General features: G+C 36.0%; 2 protein-coding genes across 5 annotated transcripts in view; one reads left to right on the top strand and one right to left on the bottom strand.

Moving 5' to 3' along the window:
* The first annotated feature begins 1457 nt into the window (after positions 1 to 1457).
* Positions 1458 to 1820, top strand: LOC140176624 (uncharacterized). The gene has a single exon (XM_072208155.1). It carries the CDS (start codon positions 1458 to 1460, stop codon positions 1818 to 1820), a length of 363 nt encoding a protein of 120 aa, XP_072064256.1.
* An 11125-nt stretch (positions 1821 to 12945) lies between these two features.
* LOC112726852 (uncharacterized) overlaps positions 12946 to 17680 on the bottom strand; it is a 38054-nt gene continuing 33319 nt past the window's right edge. For all 4 annotated transcript variants that reach the window (XM_025776393.3, XM_025776394.3, XM_025776396.3 and 1 more), the window contains 3 exons: positions 15526 to 17568; positions 14230 to 15115; positions 12946 to 13300 (listed from right to left, as the gene is read on the bottom strand). In XM_025776393.3, the coding sequence (XP_025632178.1) occupies positions 14267 to 15115; positions 15526 to 17568 (2892 nt within the window). In that variant the 3' untranslated portion in view covers positions 12946 to 13300; positions 14230 to 14266. The remainder of the gene's footprint in view (positions 13301 to 14229; positions 15116 to 15525; positions 17569 to 17680) is intronic.

Raw genomic sequence — 17680 nt, 5'->3', positions numbered from 1 at the left:
TTGTCCTTGGTTGTGGTGGCGGTGATGAAGAGGGCGAGTTCAAAATGAACTACATTTAGTAAGTCGAAATACGTAAGAAATGATTTATTGTGCTATCCTAGTGTAAGTTGCCCTAAAGATAGGAGCATTGTGAAAATTTAGACTTAGAAACCTGAATCTGTTGCATGTGAGAGGAAGATAAGGACTTAGACATATAGTGACATGAAGAGTTAGAAAGGTAGCAACACAACCTAAAAAACCACAGGAAAGCAGAGCATGCGTGCAAAGACTATTTACTGCATGATATTGGGGCATGGCGGCTGTGTGAGGTTTCCCTTGTCCTCGTTTGTGGTGGCGGCGACATCTCCTTTGAGATAGTCGCTATTATTTTAACAATCTCTTCGTTTTCTGCTATGAAAGTATCGATTCTTGTTTGGAAGGCGTTTTCAGCCAGAAGTACAGAACGAAACCTTAAGCTTAACCCATACCATCTTCTCATTTTTTTTGCAATCTTGCAACCTTGTCATCCATTTGTCTTTCTCATTTTCTCCAATTTTTCCAAAGAAAATAGCATAGAACAGTTGTCTACTTGTCTTTGGTGGGCTAGCTCGTGCTATCACTTTTTGGACAGGTAGCTTTCTGTGAAACTGATAACATATAGTGGTTTTTATTTTTATGCATTTTTGTTTCAACTAATTAGCTTTAGTGAAAGAATTTGAATATTAAATTAAGTTAATACTAATAGAATATTCAATTTTTCTACTAGAATACAAGAGATTTTGTAATATGTTGATTACTTTTCTATGTTTATTAATTTATTACAGATTTAATGATAAAAAATCAATAGTTTTGTGATAATATTATTTGTAAATAATGCATAAATCAATAATAAAACCATTTAGCTCTTACCAAAAAGTTAAATTACTACTAATTTCATCATAAATCAAGTGAATGATAGATGATTTGTCAATATAAAAAATTAGAAATAAGATGCCATCACTCAACTGTTGGTCATATTAAATTAATTTTTCAAATAATTATTGGACATTAAAATAAGACACTCATATTTCACTCAACTATTATTAATTTAAAATGTTAAAAATCTTGTTTTCCATAAGACATGATACTTTTTTCCTTTAATTATGAGGAAGTGTCAACCGTGTCAGATGCATGCCAACTTTCACGTCGCTTCCCCAGAAGAATTAATTAGTATAACTTCTCCATAGCCTTTTATAAAATGGAGACTGGACCTACTCGAGCCTTTTCCTCAAGTGCCTGGACAAGTTAAATATCTCATAGTGGGAGTAGACTATTTCACAAAATGGATTGAAGCAGAGCCTTTAGCCACCATCACAGCACAAAGAAGTCGAAAGTTCCTTTATAAGAATATCATTACTAGGTTTGGAGTCCCTAACTCCATCACCACAAATAATGGTACTCAAATTACTAACACTACATTCAGAAACTTGGTATCTAGCATGAAGATCAAGCATCAGTTCACCTCGGTCGAGCACTCTCAAGAAAATGGGCAAGCCGAGGCTGCTAACAAGGTTACATTAGCAAGGCTTAAGAAAAGACTTCAAGAAGCAAAGGGAGCTTGGACTGAAGAGCTCCCCCAAGTATTGTGGGCCTACCGAACCACACCTCTTTCCACTACTGGAGAGACACCCTTTCAACTTACCTACGGTATAGAAGCCATGATCCCTATAGAGATCAACGAGCAAAGTCCAAGGGTGAGATTTTACGACGAGGTCGGCAATGTTCAAGTGCAAAAAGAAGAACCTGAGTTGCTCCCCGAAGTCCGAGAACAAGCCCAAATACGAGAAGCAGCATTGAAGTAAAGGATGACGAACATATACAACAAAAAAGTCATTCGAAGAAGCTTCGACTCAGACGACTTGGTTCTTATCAGAAATGACATCGGCGTAAACAAGTCGGGCGAAGGAAAGCTTGCTGCAAATTGGAAAGGACCCTACAAGATAATTGAAGTCTTAGGAAAAGGGTAGTATAAGGTGTCCGACCTAGAAGGATCAGAGCTTCCCAGATCGTGGCACGCTTGCAATATGAAGAGATATTACAGCTAGAAGCGAACCTCGCTCCCTGATGTACTCTTTTTCCTGACTTTATGGTTTTTTCCAAAAAAGGAGTTTTCCTAGAGGAGATTTTAACGAGGCATCACAGCAAGGACTAGGGGGCAGCAATTCCCACCCCTTAGTAGCAAAAGCATCTTTATAAAGCCATATTACATTTAATAATAATATCTCTCTTTATATTATCTTATTTCTCTTTAAAATTTCCTTTTTCCATTATTACGATATGCATTGACTTAAACTCAAAAAAGCGCAAGAATCCGTTGACCGATGATGCGTGAGCATCTTTCCTATCTTTTCCTAGTGAATTTGTATTTAATTTGTTGAGTTTAATCAATAATTAATTATCTTTTAGCCACTATAGATTTTATTTTGATTCGTGTGCAATTCTGTTTATTTTAAGTAGCATTTGGCTGGATTTGATGGAGTTTCCGCAGAAAAAGAGAAGAAGGCGAATGATGCTGTCAACCCTGACCTCTGTACACTCAAACCTGAATAACTCGAGCTACAGAGGTCCAATGGATGTGATTTCAGTGGCTTTGGAAAGATAACTTCCAGAGCTTTCCAACGATATATAATAATTCACACTTTTCTCCCACCAATTCGACCAAGGCTGCGCCTAACTTGAGATTTCTCAAGTTAGGCGCAAGACAACAACAACACGCAACCATAGGCGTGACTCCTCAAGTAAGGCGCACGAATTCTCCAAGTAAGGCACATAATCATTCAAGTGAACTCAAAACCATGCGTCCAAGCTCAAGTAAGGCGCAAGAATTAAATCTTGCATGATTAAAATAGTTAGTAAAAAAAGTCAATCAAGGAAAATAGATAGTGAAGCCTTAACTGTTTCTCCATATATTATTCACAACTTGTATACTGCTTGCTTTCTAATATTCTGAATTTATTGTTAATGCTTTTGAATCTTCAAACACCCGCAAAAAATTTAGTGCGGAATTTACAACCACAAACTAACCGGCAAATGCACCGGGTCGTACCAAGTAGTACCTCAACTAAATGAGGGTCGATCCCACGAAGATTGATGGATCAAGCAAAAATGGTTGATTAATTTACGTAGTTAGCCAAACAGAAAATGGTGTTTGAAGATTCAAAATCATTAACGATAAATTCAGAATATTAGAAAGCAAGCAGTATACAAGTTGTGAATAATATATGGAAAAACAGTTAAGGCTTCAGAGTTATCTATTTTCCTGATTGACTTTTCTTACTAACTATTTTAATCATGCAAGATTTAATTCATGGCAAACCATATGTGACTAAACCTTAATTCTTTAGACCTTTTTAGTCTCCTCTAACTCTCATCAACCGCCAATTCCTTGGTCAATTCATTCCAACTAGAGGGTGAAGTTCAATTCTAGTTATATGCCACAGAAATTCTAATTACCCAAATATAAGAGGATTATATGTCACGTATCCTGTTAAATGCAGATAATTAGAAATTTAGGAGAATATATTTTCAAGTTGTTGTTCAAGTAAAGAGCTTTTCCAAGTTATACAAGAACTCAATTAGAAAGAGGGTCATACTTCCGTTCCACCCAAATTCATAAGATAACGAACGAAAACAATTCTTGAATTATAAATCAGTACATGAATTAAACTAGAGAAACAATAGAATCAATCCATATAATAGACAAAGCTCCTAACCTTAACAGTGGAGGTTTAGTTGCTCATGGTTTAGAGTGGAAACTAGGATTCTCTTAAACTGTAAATTGGAACGAGGTGGAATAATAGAAGAGAAGTTTCTTTTTCCCTTTTATATCTAATTCTAATTAATTTAAAATCTATTTTATAAAACTAAAATAATATCTTTTCCTATTTTAAAATAAAATACAAATTTAAATCAGAATTAATTAAATCTTCGAGCACTCCTAATTTGGACGCTGGGACCACCAATCATGCACCTTACTTGGTGAACTTCTATGCCTAACTTGAGTTGTTGTTGTGCATTGCGCGTGCTTGTTAGCGTCTTGCACCTTACTCAAGTAAGGCGCAAGGTATCCTTGAGTAAGGTGCAAGACACTAACAAGCACGCGCAATGCACAACAACAACTCAAGTTAGGCGTAGAAGTTCACCAAGTAAGGCGCATGATTGGTGGTCTCAGCGTCCGAATAAGAAGTGCTCGAAGATTTAATTAATTCTTATTTAAATTTGTATTTTATTTTAAAATAGGAAAAGATATTATTTTAGTTTTATAAAATACATTTTAAATTAATTAGGATTAGATATAAAAGGGAAAAAGAAACTTCTCTTCTATTATTCCACCTCATTCCAATTTACAGTTTAAGAGAATTCTAGTTTCCACTCTGAACCATGAGCAACTAAACCTCCACTGTTAAGGTTAGGAGCTCTGTCTATTATATGGATTGATTCTATTGTTTCTCTAGTTTAATTCATGTACTGATTTATAATTCAAGAATTGTTTTTGTTCATTATCTTATGAATTTGGGTGGAACGGAAGTATGACCCTCTTTCTAATTGAGTTCTTGTATAACTTAGAAAAGCTCTTTACTTGAGCAACAACTTGAAAATAATTTCTCCTAAATTCTAATTATCTGGACTTAACGGGATACGTGACATATAATCCTCTTATATTTGGATAATTAGGATTTTTGTGGCATAATAACTAGAATTAAACTTCACCCTCTAATTGGAATTAATTGACCAAGGAATTGACGGTTGATGAGAGTTAGAGGAGACTAAAAAGGTCTAAGAAATTAGGGTTTAGTCACATATAGTTTGCCATGAATTAAATCTTGCATGATTAAAATAGTTAGTAAGAAAAATCAATCCAGAAAATAGATAACTCTGAAGCCTTAACTGTTTCTCTATATATTATTCTCAACTTATTTACTGTCTGTCTTCTAATATTCTGAATTTACTATTTAATGCTTTTGAAATCTCAAACACCATTTTCTGTTTGTCTGATTAAGCCAATCACTCAATCATTATTGCTTGATCTATCAATCTTTGTGGGATCGACCCTCACTCACCTGAGATATTATTTGGTACGAACCGGTGCACTTATCGATTAATTTATGGTTATAAATTTTACAAACCGACCTACATAGTCGGCAAGATAAAGCGACGAGTCACAAGTCAGGTTCCTGATGCCTCACATCAAGTCAGGCGCACCAAAACCTTGAGTTAGGCGCAGCCCCCCTCCCTTACTAACTACCCCCCGTTCATTGAATTCTCTAATTCTAGACCAAATCATTCCATTCCTAAACTAAATCCTGTTTGATTCCATCCCCACACCCGAGCCTTATTCCTTTTCCTTTTTCCCTTCCATTCCCAATCGCATCACAACTTTGTTTTACCTTTGACCGAAAGCCCTCCCCCTTCCACCCTCATCCCTTAATATATATATATATACCCCTTCTTATATATATATATATATATATATATATATACGACCCCCCCCCTCCCCTTTTTTATATATATAAATAAATAAATAAATTAGTAAATAAATCACTATATATATAAATTTAAAAAAAATACAAAAAAAGAAATAAAATAAAATAAAATTAAAAAATATATATTTCAATTATTTTAATATTTTTTGTCCTTTTATCATTTTCTTCTTCTTTTGCAATAATATTTGTTGTTACTCCTCCGTACATCTTTTTATGTCCCTCCCTATTTTCAGTTTTTTTTTTTTTTTTTTTTGCTTGAGGACAAGCAAACTTTTAACTTTGGTGTTGTCGCTTCGCTTGTGGCTTTTCTGTTTATTTTAATGGCACCAAAGGGAGGTAAATCATCTTCACGGAGAAGCACAACCTGAAGAATGAGACGGCCACTAGGATACCTGAGGTGGTTGAGTTCCTTTCATTCTATATTTCCTTCCATTCTTATTATGTTATATTCCTGTTTTCTGCTGTTTTACTTGAATGTCTGCATGATCCTTTGTTATTTCAATTCCTATGTTCTAGTTTAGTTCTACTATTTTAAAATTTTCTGTTATTTGCTTTAATGTTGAAAGGTGTCTCATGTATTGTCCACTAAACTTGAAATCAAAAAGAAAGAAGAAAAGATGTAATGCATGAGAAATTGAGTTTAATTTTAAGAGTAGTCTCATTTATCCAAATGTGGTGGTATTTTCTGTGACTCTGAATGCATGACATGAACAGTGCATATTTAAATTTGAATAAAAAAATGTTAATGTACAAGGAACAGAAATTTAGAGAACTATTATGAATTCTCTGCAATAAGTGAAAGTTTAATCCTTGAAGTAGAAGAAACAGTAAAAGAAAAATAAAAGCAAGGTCCAAGGCTCTGAGCATCAATGACTAGGGAGGTCAGACATGATTAAAAGCTCAAAGAGTTGTTTCCCTGGTCATATGCTTGTGGTGTGATTGTGTCAAGTAATCCTTGAGATAGAACACCAAGAGTCGAGATCAAATGCATTTAACAGAGTATGCCAAAGGCTTTGAGCACTACTGTCTGGGAGTAACTGAAAGAAAAATCAGAACTTAAAGAGAGTTCCCTAGTTAAGTGCTTGTGGTGTTTTTGTGTCAAGTAAAACTTGAGACAAAACATTTAAAGTCACGGCTAGGCTCAAGGTGCAAAGCACCAAAGAAAAGAGAATCAAAAGAAATTTGCTGTGTTCAAGGATTAAATTGAAGTACAAAAGATTAGAGAATTCATAATATTATCCAAATTCTAATTCCGAATGACAATGACATCCTTCTAAATCAAAGGAGAATGGGATGCCAGAACTATTCAGGATTGCGGTTGTAAACCCTAATATAAGAAGAGACATGAGCTTAATCAAACTCTCATTCTCATGCAAATTCACATCCTAAGCCTATATTAGTTTGGTTGCTTGAGGACAAGCAATAATTCAAGTTTGGTGTTGTGATGCGTGAGCATCTTTCCTATCTTTTTCTAGTGAATTTGCATTTAATTTGTTGAGTTTAATCAAGAATTAATTATCTTTTATCCACTATGGATGTTACTTTGAGTCGTGTGTAATTCTGTTTATTTTAGGTAGCATTTGGCTGTATTTGATGGAGTTTTCACAGAAAAAAAGAAGAAGGCGAATGATGCTGTCAACCTGATCTCTCTGCACTCGAACCTGAATAACTCGAGCTACAGAGGTCCAATGGACGTGATTTTAGTGGCGTTGGAAAGCAAACTTCTAGAGCTTTCCAATGATATATAATAGTCCACATTTTCTCCCACCAATTTGGCCAAGGCTGCGCCTAACTTGAGATTTCTCAAGTTAGGCGCAAGACAACAACAACATGCAACTATAGGCGTGACTCCTCAAGTAAGGCACACAAATTCTCCAAGTAAGGCACAGAATCATTCAAGTGAACTCAAAACCATGCATCCAAGCTCAAGTAAGGTGCAAGGTATCCTTGAGTAAGGCGCAAGACACTAACAAGCATGCACAATGCACAACAACAACTCAAGTTAGGCGCAGAAGTTCACCAAGTAAGGCGCATGATTGGTGGTCCCAGCGTCCGAATTAGGAGTGCTCGAAGATTAACTAATTTTGATTTAAATTTGTATTTTATTTTAAAATAGGAAAAGATATTATTTTAATTTTAGAAAATAGATTTTAAATTAATTAGGATTAGATATAAAAGGAAAAAAGAAACTTCTCTTCTATTATTCCACCTCATTCCAATTTACAATTTAAGAGAATCCTAGTTTCCACTATGAACCATGAGCAACTAAACATCCACTGTTAAGGTTAGGAGCTCTGTCTATTGTTTCTCTAGTTTAATTCATGTACTGATTTATAATTCAAGAATTATTTTCGTTCGTTATCTTATGAATTTGGGTGGAACGGAAGTATAACCCTCTTTCTAATTGAGTTCTTGTATAACTTGGAAAAGCTCTTTACTTGAACAACAGCTTGAAAATAATTTCTCCTAAATTCTAATTATCTGGACTTAACGGGATACGTGACATATAATCCTCTTATATTTGGATAATTAGGATTTTTGTGGCATAATAACTAGAATTAAACTTCACCATCTAATTGGAATTAATTGACCAAGAAATTGGCGGTTGATGAGAGTTAGAGGAGACTAAAAAGGTCTAAGGAATTAGGGTTTAGTCACATATAGTTTGCCATGAATTAAATCTTGCATGATTAAAATAGTTAGTAAGAAAAATCAATCCAGAAAATAGATAACTCTGAAGCCTTAACTGTTTCTCCATATATTATTCTCAACTTATTTACTGCATGTCTTCTGATATTCTGAATTTACTGTTTAATGCTTTTGAAATCTCAAACACCATTTTCTGTTTGTCTGACTAAGCCAATCACTCGATCATTGTTGCTTGATCCATCAATCCTCGTGGGATCGACCCTCACTCACCTGAGGTATTACTTGGTACGACCTGGTGCACTTGCCGGTTAGTTTGTGGTTATAAATTCCGCACCAACCGACCTACATGGTCGGCAAGATAAAGCGACAAGGCACAAGTCAGTGTAAAGAGGTTATAAAAAATGATTATGGCAAGCTCGGACACGATATAGCTTATGACTTACAAGTTGGAAAGCCCGAGCAGAGTAAAATACATCACAAGAATAACCTAAGTTATATAAACGATTCAACAGACAAAGCAAAATTGAACGTACAAGGTCAGAGTAATGGAAAACAAAGAGATGTGAGAGTTCCTTAGGGAATCAACGATAAAAGCTTTTCATAAAGACTTTGCCAAAGAAAAACATTACTTAGCAAAAAGGTTTTCTCATAACTTAAAAGGCTTCACATAGTAAAAGCTTTCTGTCCAAAAATCAAAACAAAGGTTTTTTCAAAAAAACCTTGTAAAGGCCTTAAATCATTCAACAAAAGTTTTCAAATAAACGCAGCGTTATCACATAAACAATAAAACGATTACTTTGTTAAAGGTCCTGCCCAAAAAAGGACCAGAAACAACAATTGTTGTTAAAGACCCTATAAAAAGGACCCAATGTTAAGGAACCTCAAGCAAAGTATACAAATAAATATAAAAAGATTTCATAAAAAGGACCCACAAGTCAGGCCTTAAAATAGCTTCAATCACTTCAGATCAAGAAGGGGGTTCAAATCATCTCCAAGAGAGGAAGTCGGAGCTGCAGTCGTGGAAGTCGGAGGGGTCGGAAGCATCTCTTCGGAAGTAGTGGTCGGAGCTTCGCCTGGATGAAAAGAAGAACTCGGCAGGAACCCTTCCATCTACTCAGCCTCAGGAGAAGGAGATTCAATAATGCGCTGCCCACGAGTCTTCAAATCAGATTCTGTCTCAGGACGAAGAGGAGAAACTATCTCTCCATTGACAACCACTTTATCGGGGCAAAGGGGAGAAAGGTCCAAGTCGGGAGCAATCACTCCGACTTGTTCCTTAAACACCCTAAACATCTATTCAAGACTCTCAACAATGGAGTCCTCCAAGTCCTGATAGGCCTCCCGATTCAGGTCCAGCTATTTTTTCAGATCAAGATTATCCGAAAAGAGCCTAACATAATTTTTCTCAGACTTCTCCTTCAACCCCTCAGTCATAGCACATTGGCCCATTAATTTTTTCTCCCTCCCCTGGAGTTGGACAAGCTCTTCCTTCAACCAAGAATTCTCCTCCTGCAGCCTCTTCTCCTCTTCCTGATACATGACAATCCTCCCTTCAAGGTCTTCTATGGATTTTTTAGAAGCACTTAAGGGAGCCTTGTTAAAAATATCAAGAAGAGAAGTATAGACCCCGGCAGTCCAAATTCCCCCCCGAATTAGAACCTGAAGATGGTTTCGAAGGGAAGCATCATCCATAGAAAATTAACTGTATGGAAGGATGTGCTTCCTCGCGAATTTTGGACCATCAAAACTGGCCTCCCCAGCAATAGAGGAACCGGTCTCCGAGGTCTTGCATTTTTTATTCTCAGGTTCTGGAGGGGGCTGAATCGGGAGGACAGGGGAAGGAGGAGGAAGAGGAGGAGTAGGAATAGGATTTACCAAAATCGGCCTGGAAGAAGAGGTCCCCAAACCAGACCCATGGGAGAGAAGATTGCTAAAAGTTCCAACTTTCTGGGCGTCAGCTCGGGCACGAGCCTTCCTCTTCGCCTCCTGCACCTTCTGGTAAGCAGCGCTCGACCCACTTTTCACCATTTCCCAAAGAAAAAAAACTTGGTTAGTATACAAGTTGGAATAAATACAAGTCGGAAGTTATCGAAATTAGCACCAAAGAGATAAAAAAAAAACTACCTAGCTCGATCCGTACAAAATTTGGAGAGCCAAGAAGAAATTTCTTGGTATCCAGGTTTGGAGCCCGCCCCCAAGCCTCTCGGAAAAACCCAACAATAGCCTCCTCTATTTCATCCAAGTTAGTTAGATCATATTTCTCTATAGGAGAGGTCTCGAACCAGTACAGGAGAAATCGGGGCTCGTTATTTTCGTTTGGAAAAAAAAGGTGATGGTCCTCTACAGCCTGGATCTTGAAGAAAAGTTTTTGAAATCATGGAAAGATTCATCAAAGATGGAAAATACTTTCCGGCCTTGAATAGCTCGGAAAGACACCCACTGTTGTTTGTTTTGTTTATTTGAAGCACTGAAAGGCTTAGTCAGGTGAAAAAGGTAGAAAAAGATTCGTAAAGAAGTCAGGAAGTCAAGCTCTTGGCTAATGAGTTGGTATATTTTTAGGAAACCCCAAGAATTGGGGTAGAGTTGGGTAGGAGCCACCCGGCAATGAGATAAAACCTTTACCTCAAAGTCGGAAAAACGGAAAGTAACCCCCAAGCGGGTGAAGAGGCGGTCATACATGAAAAAGAAGTGGGGGTCAGAATCATCAGTCCTCCCACAGCAAACCCGATCCTCAGGGTCTGGTGCTACTAACTCATACTTAGGTTCATCAGCATCAAGACTACAGATACTATGGTATTTTCGGAGTTCGATCATAAAAACGTTATCCACTACAGAGCTTTCAAAAAGAACTGAGGCATCTACCCATCTTAAGAGAGTCTCAGGGATACGAGAAGACATTTTTCAATAATGAGGAAGTGTATATAAAAGTGATAAAACCTACAAGGAAAAAGAAACCATAAAAAAACAGGGCTCTCGAAGATAAGACACTTCTTCTAAAACAAACAAAGAAAGCAGTCAATAGCGGCAAAAGAAATTATTTTTGTAAAAAAGAAAATGCAAAAATCCCAGAATTTCTTACTACAAATAACAAAAATGCATTAAAGATACAAGACCCCTCTCCGACATACAGTATATCAAGCAAAGATAAAGAAAATACTGTAAAAATGAAAAGAGGGTGCAAAGAACTAACCTTTGTGAAAAAGATAAAGAAAAATCCCAAGTACGACGCTGCAGAATAGCAAAGAGAAAGAGCCCAAGGGTTTGAGTAAGAAAATGAAGGAGCAGAAAGAGAAAACTTCAAAGAGAAGACAAAAGAAAATGAAGAAAGAGGAGGGAAAGACATTTATAAGGTGTTAGGGGCATTATCATCAAGTGACCCCCTCATTAAGGGAGCGCACCGTTACCAATGTAACCGCCCTCCACTCATAAATGCGAAAAGCCAAAGCGACGGGACAGTTCATAATTTGAAATCATGCCTTTCCAGAAACCAAAATCACGTCGGTTTTCCGACGTGATGGTAAGAAGCCAACTCGAATATTCCTGAATCCAATACTCGAATCCAACTCACAAAAAGATATCGGAATCGAGTAGGGGCACTGTTCATACCCTGTCCCAAGTAATAAGCCAGGCCCAAACTAAGTTAAGAGGCCCAATCCAAAAGGTTGGCCTTCACTGTTTGTCCGAGCTCCTTAAAGAGGTCAGAGTCAACGCCAGAAGGCAGCCAATACTTATCTAAGTGAATAACTGCCTCCTAAAATCTCTCACCCACTTCTAGAAGAGATATCCCAACAACCCTAAGATAAAGGGACAGTTATCCACCCCCAGAAGTGGAACTACTTCAACGGTGGTTATTGGATCATCACCTATAAATACACTAATAAACTCAGGTAAAATCAAGTTCCAATTCATTCAAAACCTGCTTACCCTTTTGCTGACTTAGGCATCGGAGTGTCTTTGCAGGTACCACCCGCCATTCTTCGAAACATACAACTCAGACGGCGGCTCCCAGACTCGAACAAGTCGGAGACCACCCCCCTTTAATGTTTGGGTCTTCCCTTCAAAGCCCAACCATCGAGTTCTAGGTAAGGCCCGAAACAAGAATCAACAATATGGACATAGTCCATCTCATTAGCTAGCTACCCTTCTCTCTTCTATTTAAAGAACTAAAAATTCTGTTCAAGATCTCCAATACACCAAACAAATTTCTCCTTTAAAATAATATTATTTTATTTTAATATTTATATTTTAATTCTATCCAATAAAAGTACAATTTATTTATACTTATCAAAATAATTGATAATATAGACATATAAAATTTTAATTTTTGAAATAGAAATGAATAAAGATACAACGATGCTATGTGCATACACAAAAAACAGTTACTTGTATAAAATACATATTAAAATATAAAATACACATTAAAAGTGAAACAACACAAATACTTATACGCAAATATATAATGACTAATTTTTTATGTGTATATATAAAATTTTTAGTAAAGATAATTTGACCTATAAATAACTGCAAATCTTAAAATTTGTATAAATTTATAACGAATATTTTCATGTGATTAAACTTTTATTATTTCACAAAATATTTTTCTATTCATATTTGTAATTATGTATTTAAAATTGTTTTATAATATTTATTAACAGCTGTTATCATTTATTTGAGTCATCATTCTAGTTTTCGTAATTTTCAAAACCATAATGCAAACCTCGGAAGCATGATAGGGGAGCCTAAGCAAAGAAACAACTACATATGTCTTATCTCTTCTCTAAACATACAAGTCATCTTTATCGAAGTTTTAAACATATATGCCATTGTCAACTCTGTTCTTAGAACAATCTCTCACAACTTCTACACAAACCATACTCCTCTAAAATTGGAGGTCACTTTTATTTTCTACAAGTACAGTTTCAATAACTTCAAAATAATACACACACCTCACATCATGTACGAAAATACAAAATAATAATACTTTCATGTCACTTAAAAGCCATTCACACTTCTTCTCTGTAAGATTACAGGGAACTTATTTCATGCACACCACATTTCAACAATAAAGAAACAACCACTTTATTATTTGAACAGTTGTTGTCATGATGTGATCCACTTTTGCTCTTGCTGCATTTGGAGTCCCATACAACCTTCAACATAAAATTTCATAAACAGGTATGTAAGATATTTGCAAAAAGTAAAAACAGTTTTAGAATTGAAAGAAAAGAAATTAAATAAGATTCTTCATGTGTTGAATTACAACCACCCAAACCAAGTCACATTTACAACGCAAGGTCTAATGCGTTTATTTTGTGTTTTCATTTTCAATGTTTCTTATTTTCAGAATTTTGTGAAGAAAAAACAACCGAAAGTGAAAACGGAAAACAGAATTTTATTATTTTTACTGTTTTTACCTTTTTCTTTCATAAAATTCTGAAAATAAATAAATAAATAAATAAATAAATCAAACACACCCTTCAATATTTGCTATCTCTGCAAAAAACTCACCTAGAGATACTTTGTTATAAAGATGTCAGACATGTTCTAGAAGAAGATCGAATGAGAATCAATTGTGAATTCAGTGTATATCTAACTTATATATCAAGTCACGTATGTATTACTCAATGTTGAATGAATCTTTTTCACAATTACTCTCTTCAAAGTATCAAAATAATTCAGGTGGAATAAACATCAACCAATTGTGGCTGTGGCTAATTAATATTCACAAAGGACAACAATCATTAGATGATGAACAGAGCCATCACTAATGAAAATTAAAATAATCAAAAACTGAACCAGTACAATTTTCTTGAATGTTTAGCTTCCAACTAGTGCACTGCAGCACGGGAAAAAAAAACATATACTATGAGCAGATAGACATGGTGTAATTAGTTAATATCAGTTACCAGCATATGTAGTTCTTACCCTTGAGAATTAACTTAGCTCATTAGACAATATTCCCTCCATTTTAAACTTATTGCCCAATTAGACAAAGTGGTGTATTAAAAAACCAACATATCCAAATAAACAGTTATTTAAGTTTGAATTGGGTAGTATTGAATAGTATGTATACACTTACGAATAAGTCGTGTGAGTGAGATTTTGATTGTGCTAACTTAAGGTTGCTTCCTTTCCTTTTTCTCAAACTGTTGCTGGATCACAGTATTCAGATCAACTTTGGACAAATGCTCTTCATCTATATCCACATTTCGTAGCTTGTGTGCTACCACCAGATTACCGCGAGAGAAAGTTTCCATGCACTTGCACTCGGTGATCGTAACATTCATCAACCACCGGAACTTCAAAGTTGAGTTCCCTGTGTAGAAGCTTCCAAGTCTTGGTAACTTGCTGAGAGACAGGTTCCAGAGTTCCGGGAATATCACTTGATCATCTGGTTTATCACTCTCTTCATGTGCCACTACGGTTTCCAGCAATTCACAGTTGGAAACAGATATCTCGTCCAATGCAACCAAACGTTTGGCAGTTGAGGATGTGAACAAGTATTGCAATCTTGCACAACCCTCTACATGCAGTTCAGTCAAGCAGGAGAAAGATTGTACAGTAGATGGTACCAAATTTGTCAAACAACTGCATTCCAAGACTTTCAAGACCTTGAGATTTTCAAGAAGTGGGGCCACCCAACTGTGCTCCAACCCTATGGATTTGAGCTTGTATAGATTTTTAAGCTCCAATTTTTTAAGCTGTGAAAGGATTTTGGTATGTTGTTCTAGCTCAGGCCTTTGCGAGTGGAATAACGCTTCAAAAGCACTGTCTATCAGGCGTAGCTTTTTTATATTGGGTAGTGGCACCTTTGTAAAGAAATCATTTGGAAATGTATCTGAATCATCATTAAAACTCTGCAAAGTGAGGGTTTTTATTTTTTGGAGGTCCACATGAGGTAGTTCTTGCTCAATCATAATGATGTCTTCCTTATTCAGGGACAGTTTCACCAACTGAAGGGCAACCTAGGATAAGAAATCAATAAGAAATTAAGATAGGGACAATGTCCATTTAATTTACCTTTTCTAGAATTTAGTTATTTAGTATTTATAACTATTGGAATAACAAATTAATTCACTCTCTTTTGATTCCTCATTTTACTAATAACTTTTAGTCCCTGCTTTCAGCTAGCAATATTAAAAAGTGACATTTATAAAAGTTAAGGATATGCATGATTAGGTATGAAAATATAATAGAAATTTATGCACACGTGTGTGTTTTAACAGATTTATAAAAAGTAAAATAAACCTCTTCAATATCTATAAAGACTAAATGCATATTCTCTGTGTTTAACCAGAAACTTGGAAGTTATATATCAAACTAATAAACATGAGAACTCAGTGCAAATTGCTGGTAACAGAGCTTTCGGACATACCGATCCAGTTGAAAGGATGCCATGACTTTCTATTGTAATGGTATCTTGATCCTCTGGATAAGAACGTGGAGAATTTGGGGAATTTGCTGCTAATACCTTCAGATTTTCACAATGATAAACATTTAATTTTTCTAATAGTGGCCAATCAAGAATTTGCATTCCAGAACAGATACAACCAAGATTTGGCAAATCACATAGCACCAACAAAGTTAACTTGGGAAACATAGCTAGCTCTTTACTTGCTTCTTTGGTGGCTGCTTCATCTCTAGCAACAATTTCCACCAACTCCACACAATTTCTCACTTCTAATTTTTGTAGGTTATCTTTGGCAACTGATGCTGGAAACAGACTCTTGATGCTTTTACATTCATTGATGGTAACTGCTTCCAATGCAAGGCTGATACTACCTTGCGGATCCTTGTTCCAAACATGCCTCATAGTTGGAAGATGCTCCAAAGTCATTCTCTTCAAGGGAATTGTAATAATCATGTTTGAGTCATGTGTTGGTGCATCTATCACATCAAATATTGCCTCAACAGAATCACATTTTTGCACCTGCAACTCTTCCAACTTACTTAGACATGGAAGTAAATAAGATGGAAGTATTGCACTTGAGGAAAGTTTTTCACAGCCATCCACATCTGATGAATCTATAATCTGCATTTCAGAACAAATGCTCTTCAGATTTGGCAAATCACAGAGTGTCAATGAGGTTAACTTCGTGAGCAAAGTAACCTCTTTGTTTGCTTCTTCTTTGGCTGCTTCATTGTTTGCAACAATTTCCACTAACTTCACACAGCTTCTCACATCTAATCTTTGTATATTATCTTTTGCAACTGATGCTGGAAACAAACTCTTTATGCTTTTACATTCATTGACAGTAACTTTTTCCAACGAAAGGCTCAGGCTTCCTTTAGGATCCTTGTTCCAAACATGGCTCAGATTTGGAAGCTGCTCCAAAATCAATGTCTTCAAGGGAATAACAATCATGTTTGCATCATGTGTTGGTGCATCTATCACATCAAATATTGCCTCAACAGAATCACATTTTTGCACCTGCAACTCTTCCAACTTACTTAGGCAAGGAAGTAAATAAGATGGTAGTATTGCACTTGATGAAGATTTTTCACAGCCATCCAACTTTGATGAATCTATAATTTGCATTTCAGAACAAATGCTCTTCAGATTTGGCAAATCACAGAGTGTCAATGAGGTTAACTTCGTGAAAATAGTAACCTCTTTGTTTGCTTCTTTTATCGTTGCTTCATTGTTTGCAACAATTTCCACTAACTCGGCACAGCATCTCACATCTAACTTTTGTATATTATCTTTTGCAACTGATGCTGGAAACAAACTCTTTATGCTTTTACATTCATTGACAGTAACTTTCTCCAATGCAAGGCTCAGGCTTCCTTTAGGGTCACTGTTCCAAACATGGCTCAGATTTGGAAGCCGCTCCAAGATCAATGTCCTCAAGGGAATAATAATCATGTCTGCATCATGTTTTGGTGCATCTATCATATCAAATATTGCCCCAACAGAATCACATTTTCGCACCTGCAACTCTTCCAACTTACTTAAGAACGAAAGTAAATGAGATGGCAATATTGCACATGGTTCTTCTTTTTCGGTATTTGATGACGGGAGCAAAGTCTTTATACTTTTACATTCATCAACAATAACTTTGCAGAGAGATGGAAGACTGAGATATCCTTCAGGATCCTTGTTCCAAACATGCCTCAGAGTTGGCAACTGCTTCAAAATCAGTGTCTTCAATCCAAGTGTAACAATCATGTTTGGATCACGAGTTGATGTATCCTTCAAATCAAATATTGCCTTCACACGATCACATTTTTGTACGCACAACTCTTCCAAATTTTCTAGCAGAGGAAATAAATGAGATGACAGTACTGCATCAGATAAAAATTCACATCCTTCCACCTTCAAAGATTTCAATTTGCTGAAAGAAAAGTCACTTGGAATCTCCTGTGCACCAAGCCATATCTCTTCCAGCTGTGGAAAATCACCAAGAGCTAAATGTCCCTGGAATTAAAAGGAAGAAAAGGGAAGAAAGGGAAAGTCAGGAAAACACATTATATCAATGAGAGCATATTCATACTCAATAAATAATGTTTACTGGTATTTTTATAGTTCA

The sequence above is a fragment of the Arachis hypogaea genome, chromosome 12 (genome assembly GCF_003086295.3).
Source record: "Arachis hypogaea cultivar Tifrunner chromosome 12, arahy.Tifrunner.gnm2.J5K5, whole genome shotgun sequence".
NCBI lineage: Eukaryota > Viridiplantae > Streptophyta > Magnoliopsida > Fabales > Fabaceae > Arachis > Arachis hypogaea.
The sequence above is the reverse complement of the archived record's forward strand: the minus strand, read 5'-3'. Positions and strand labels throughout refer to the sequence as shown.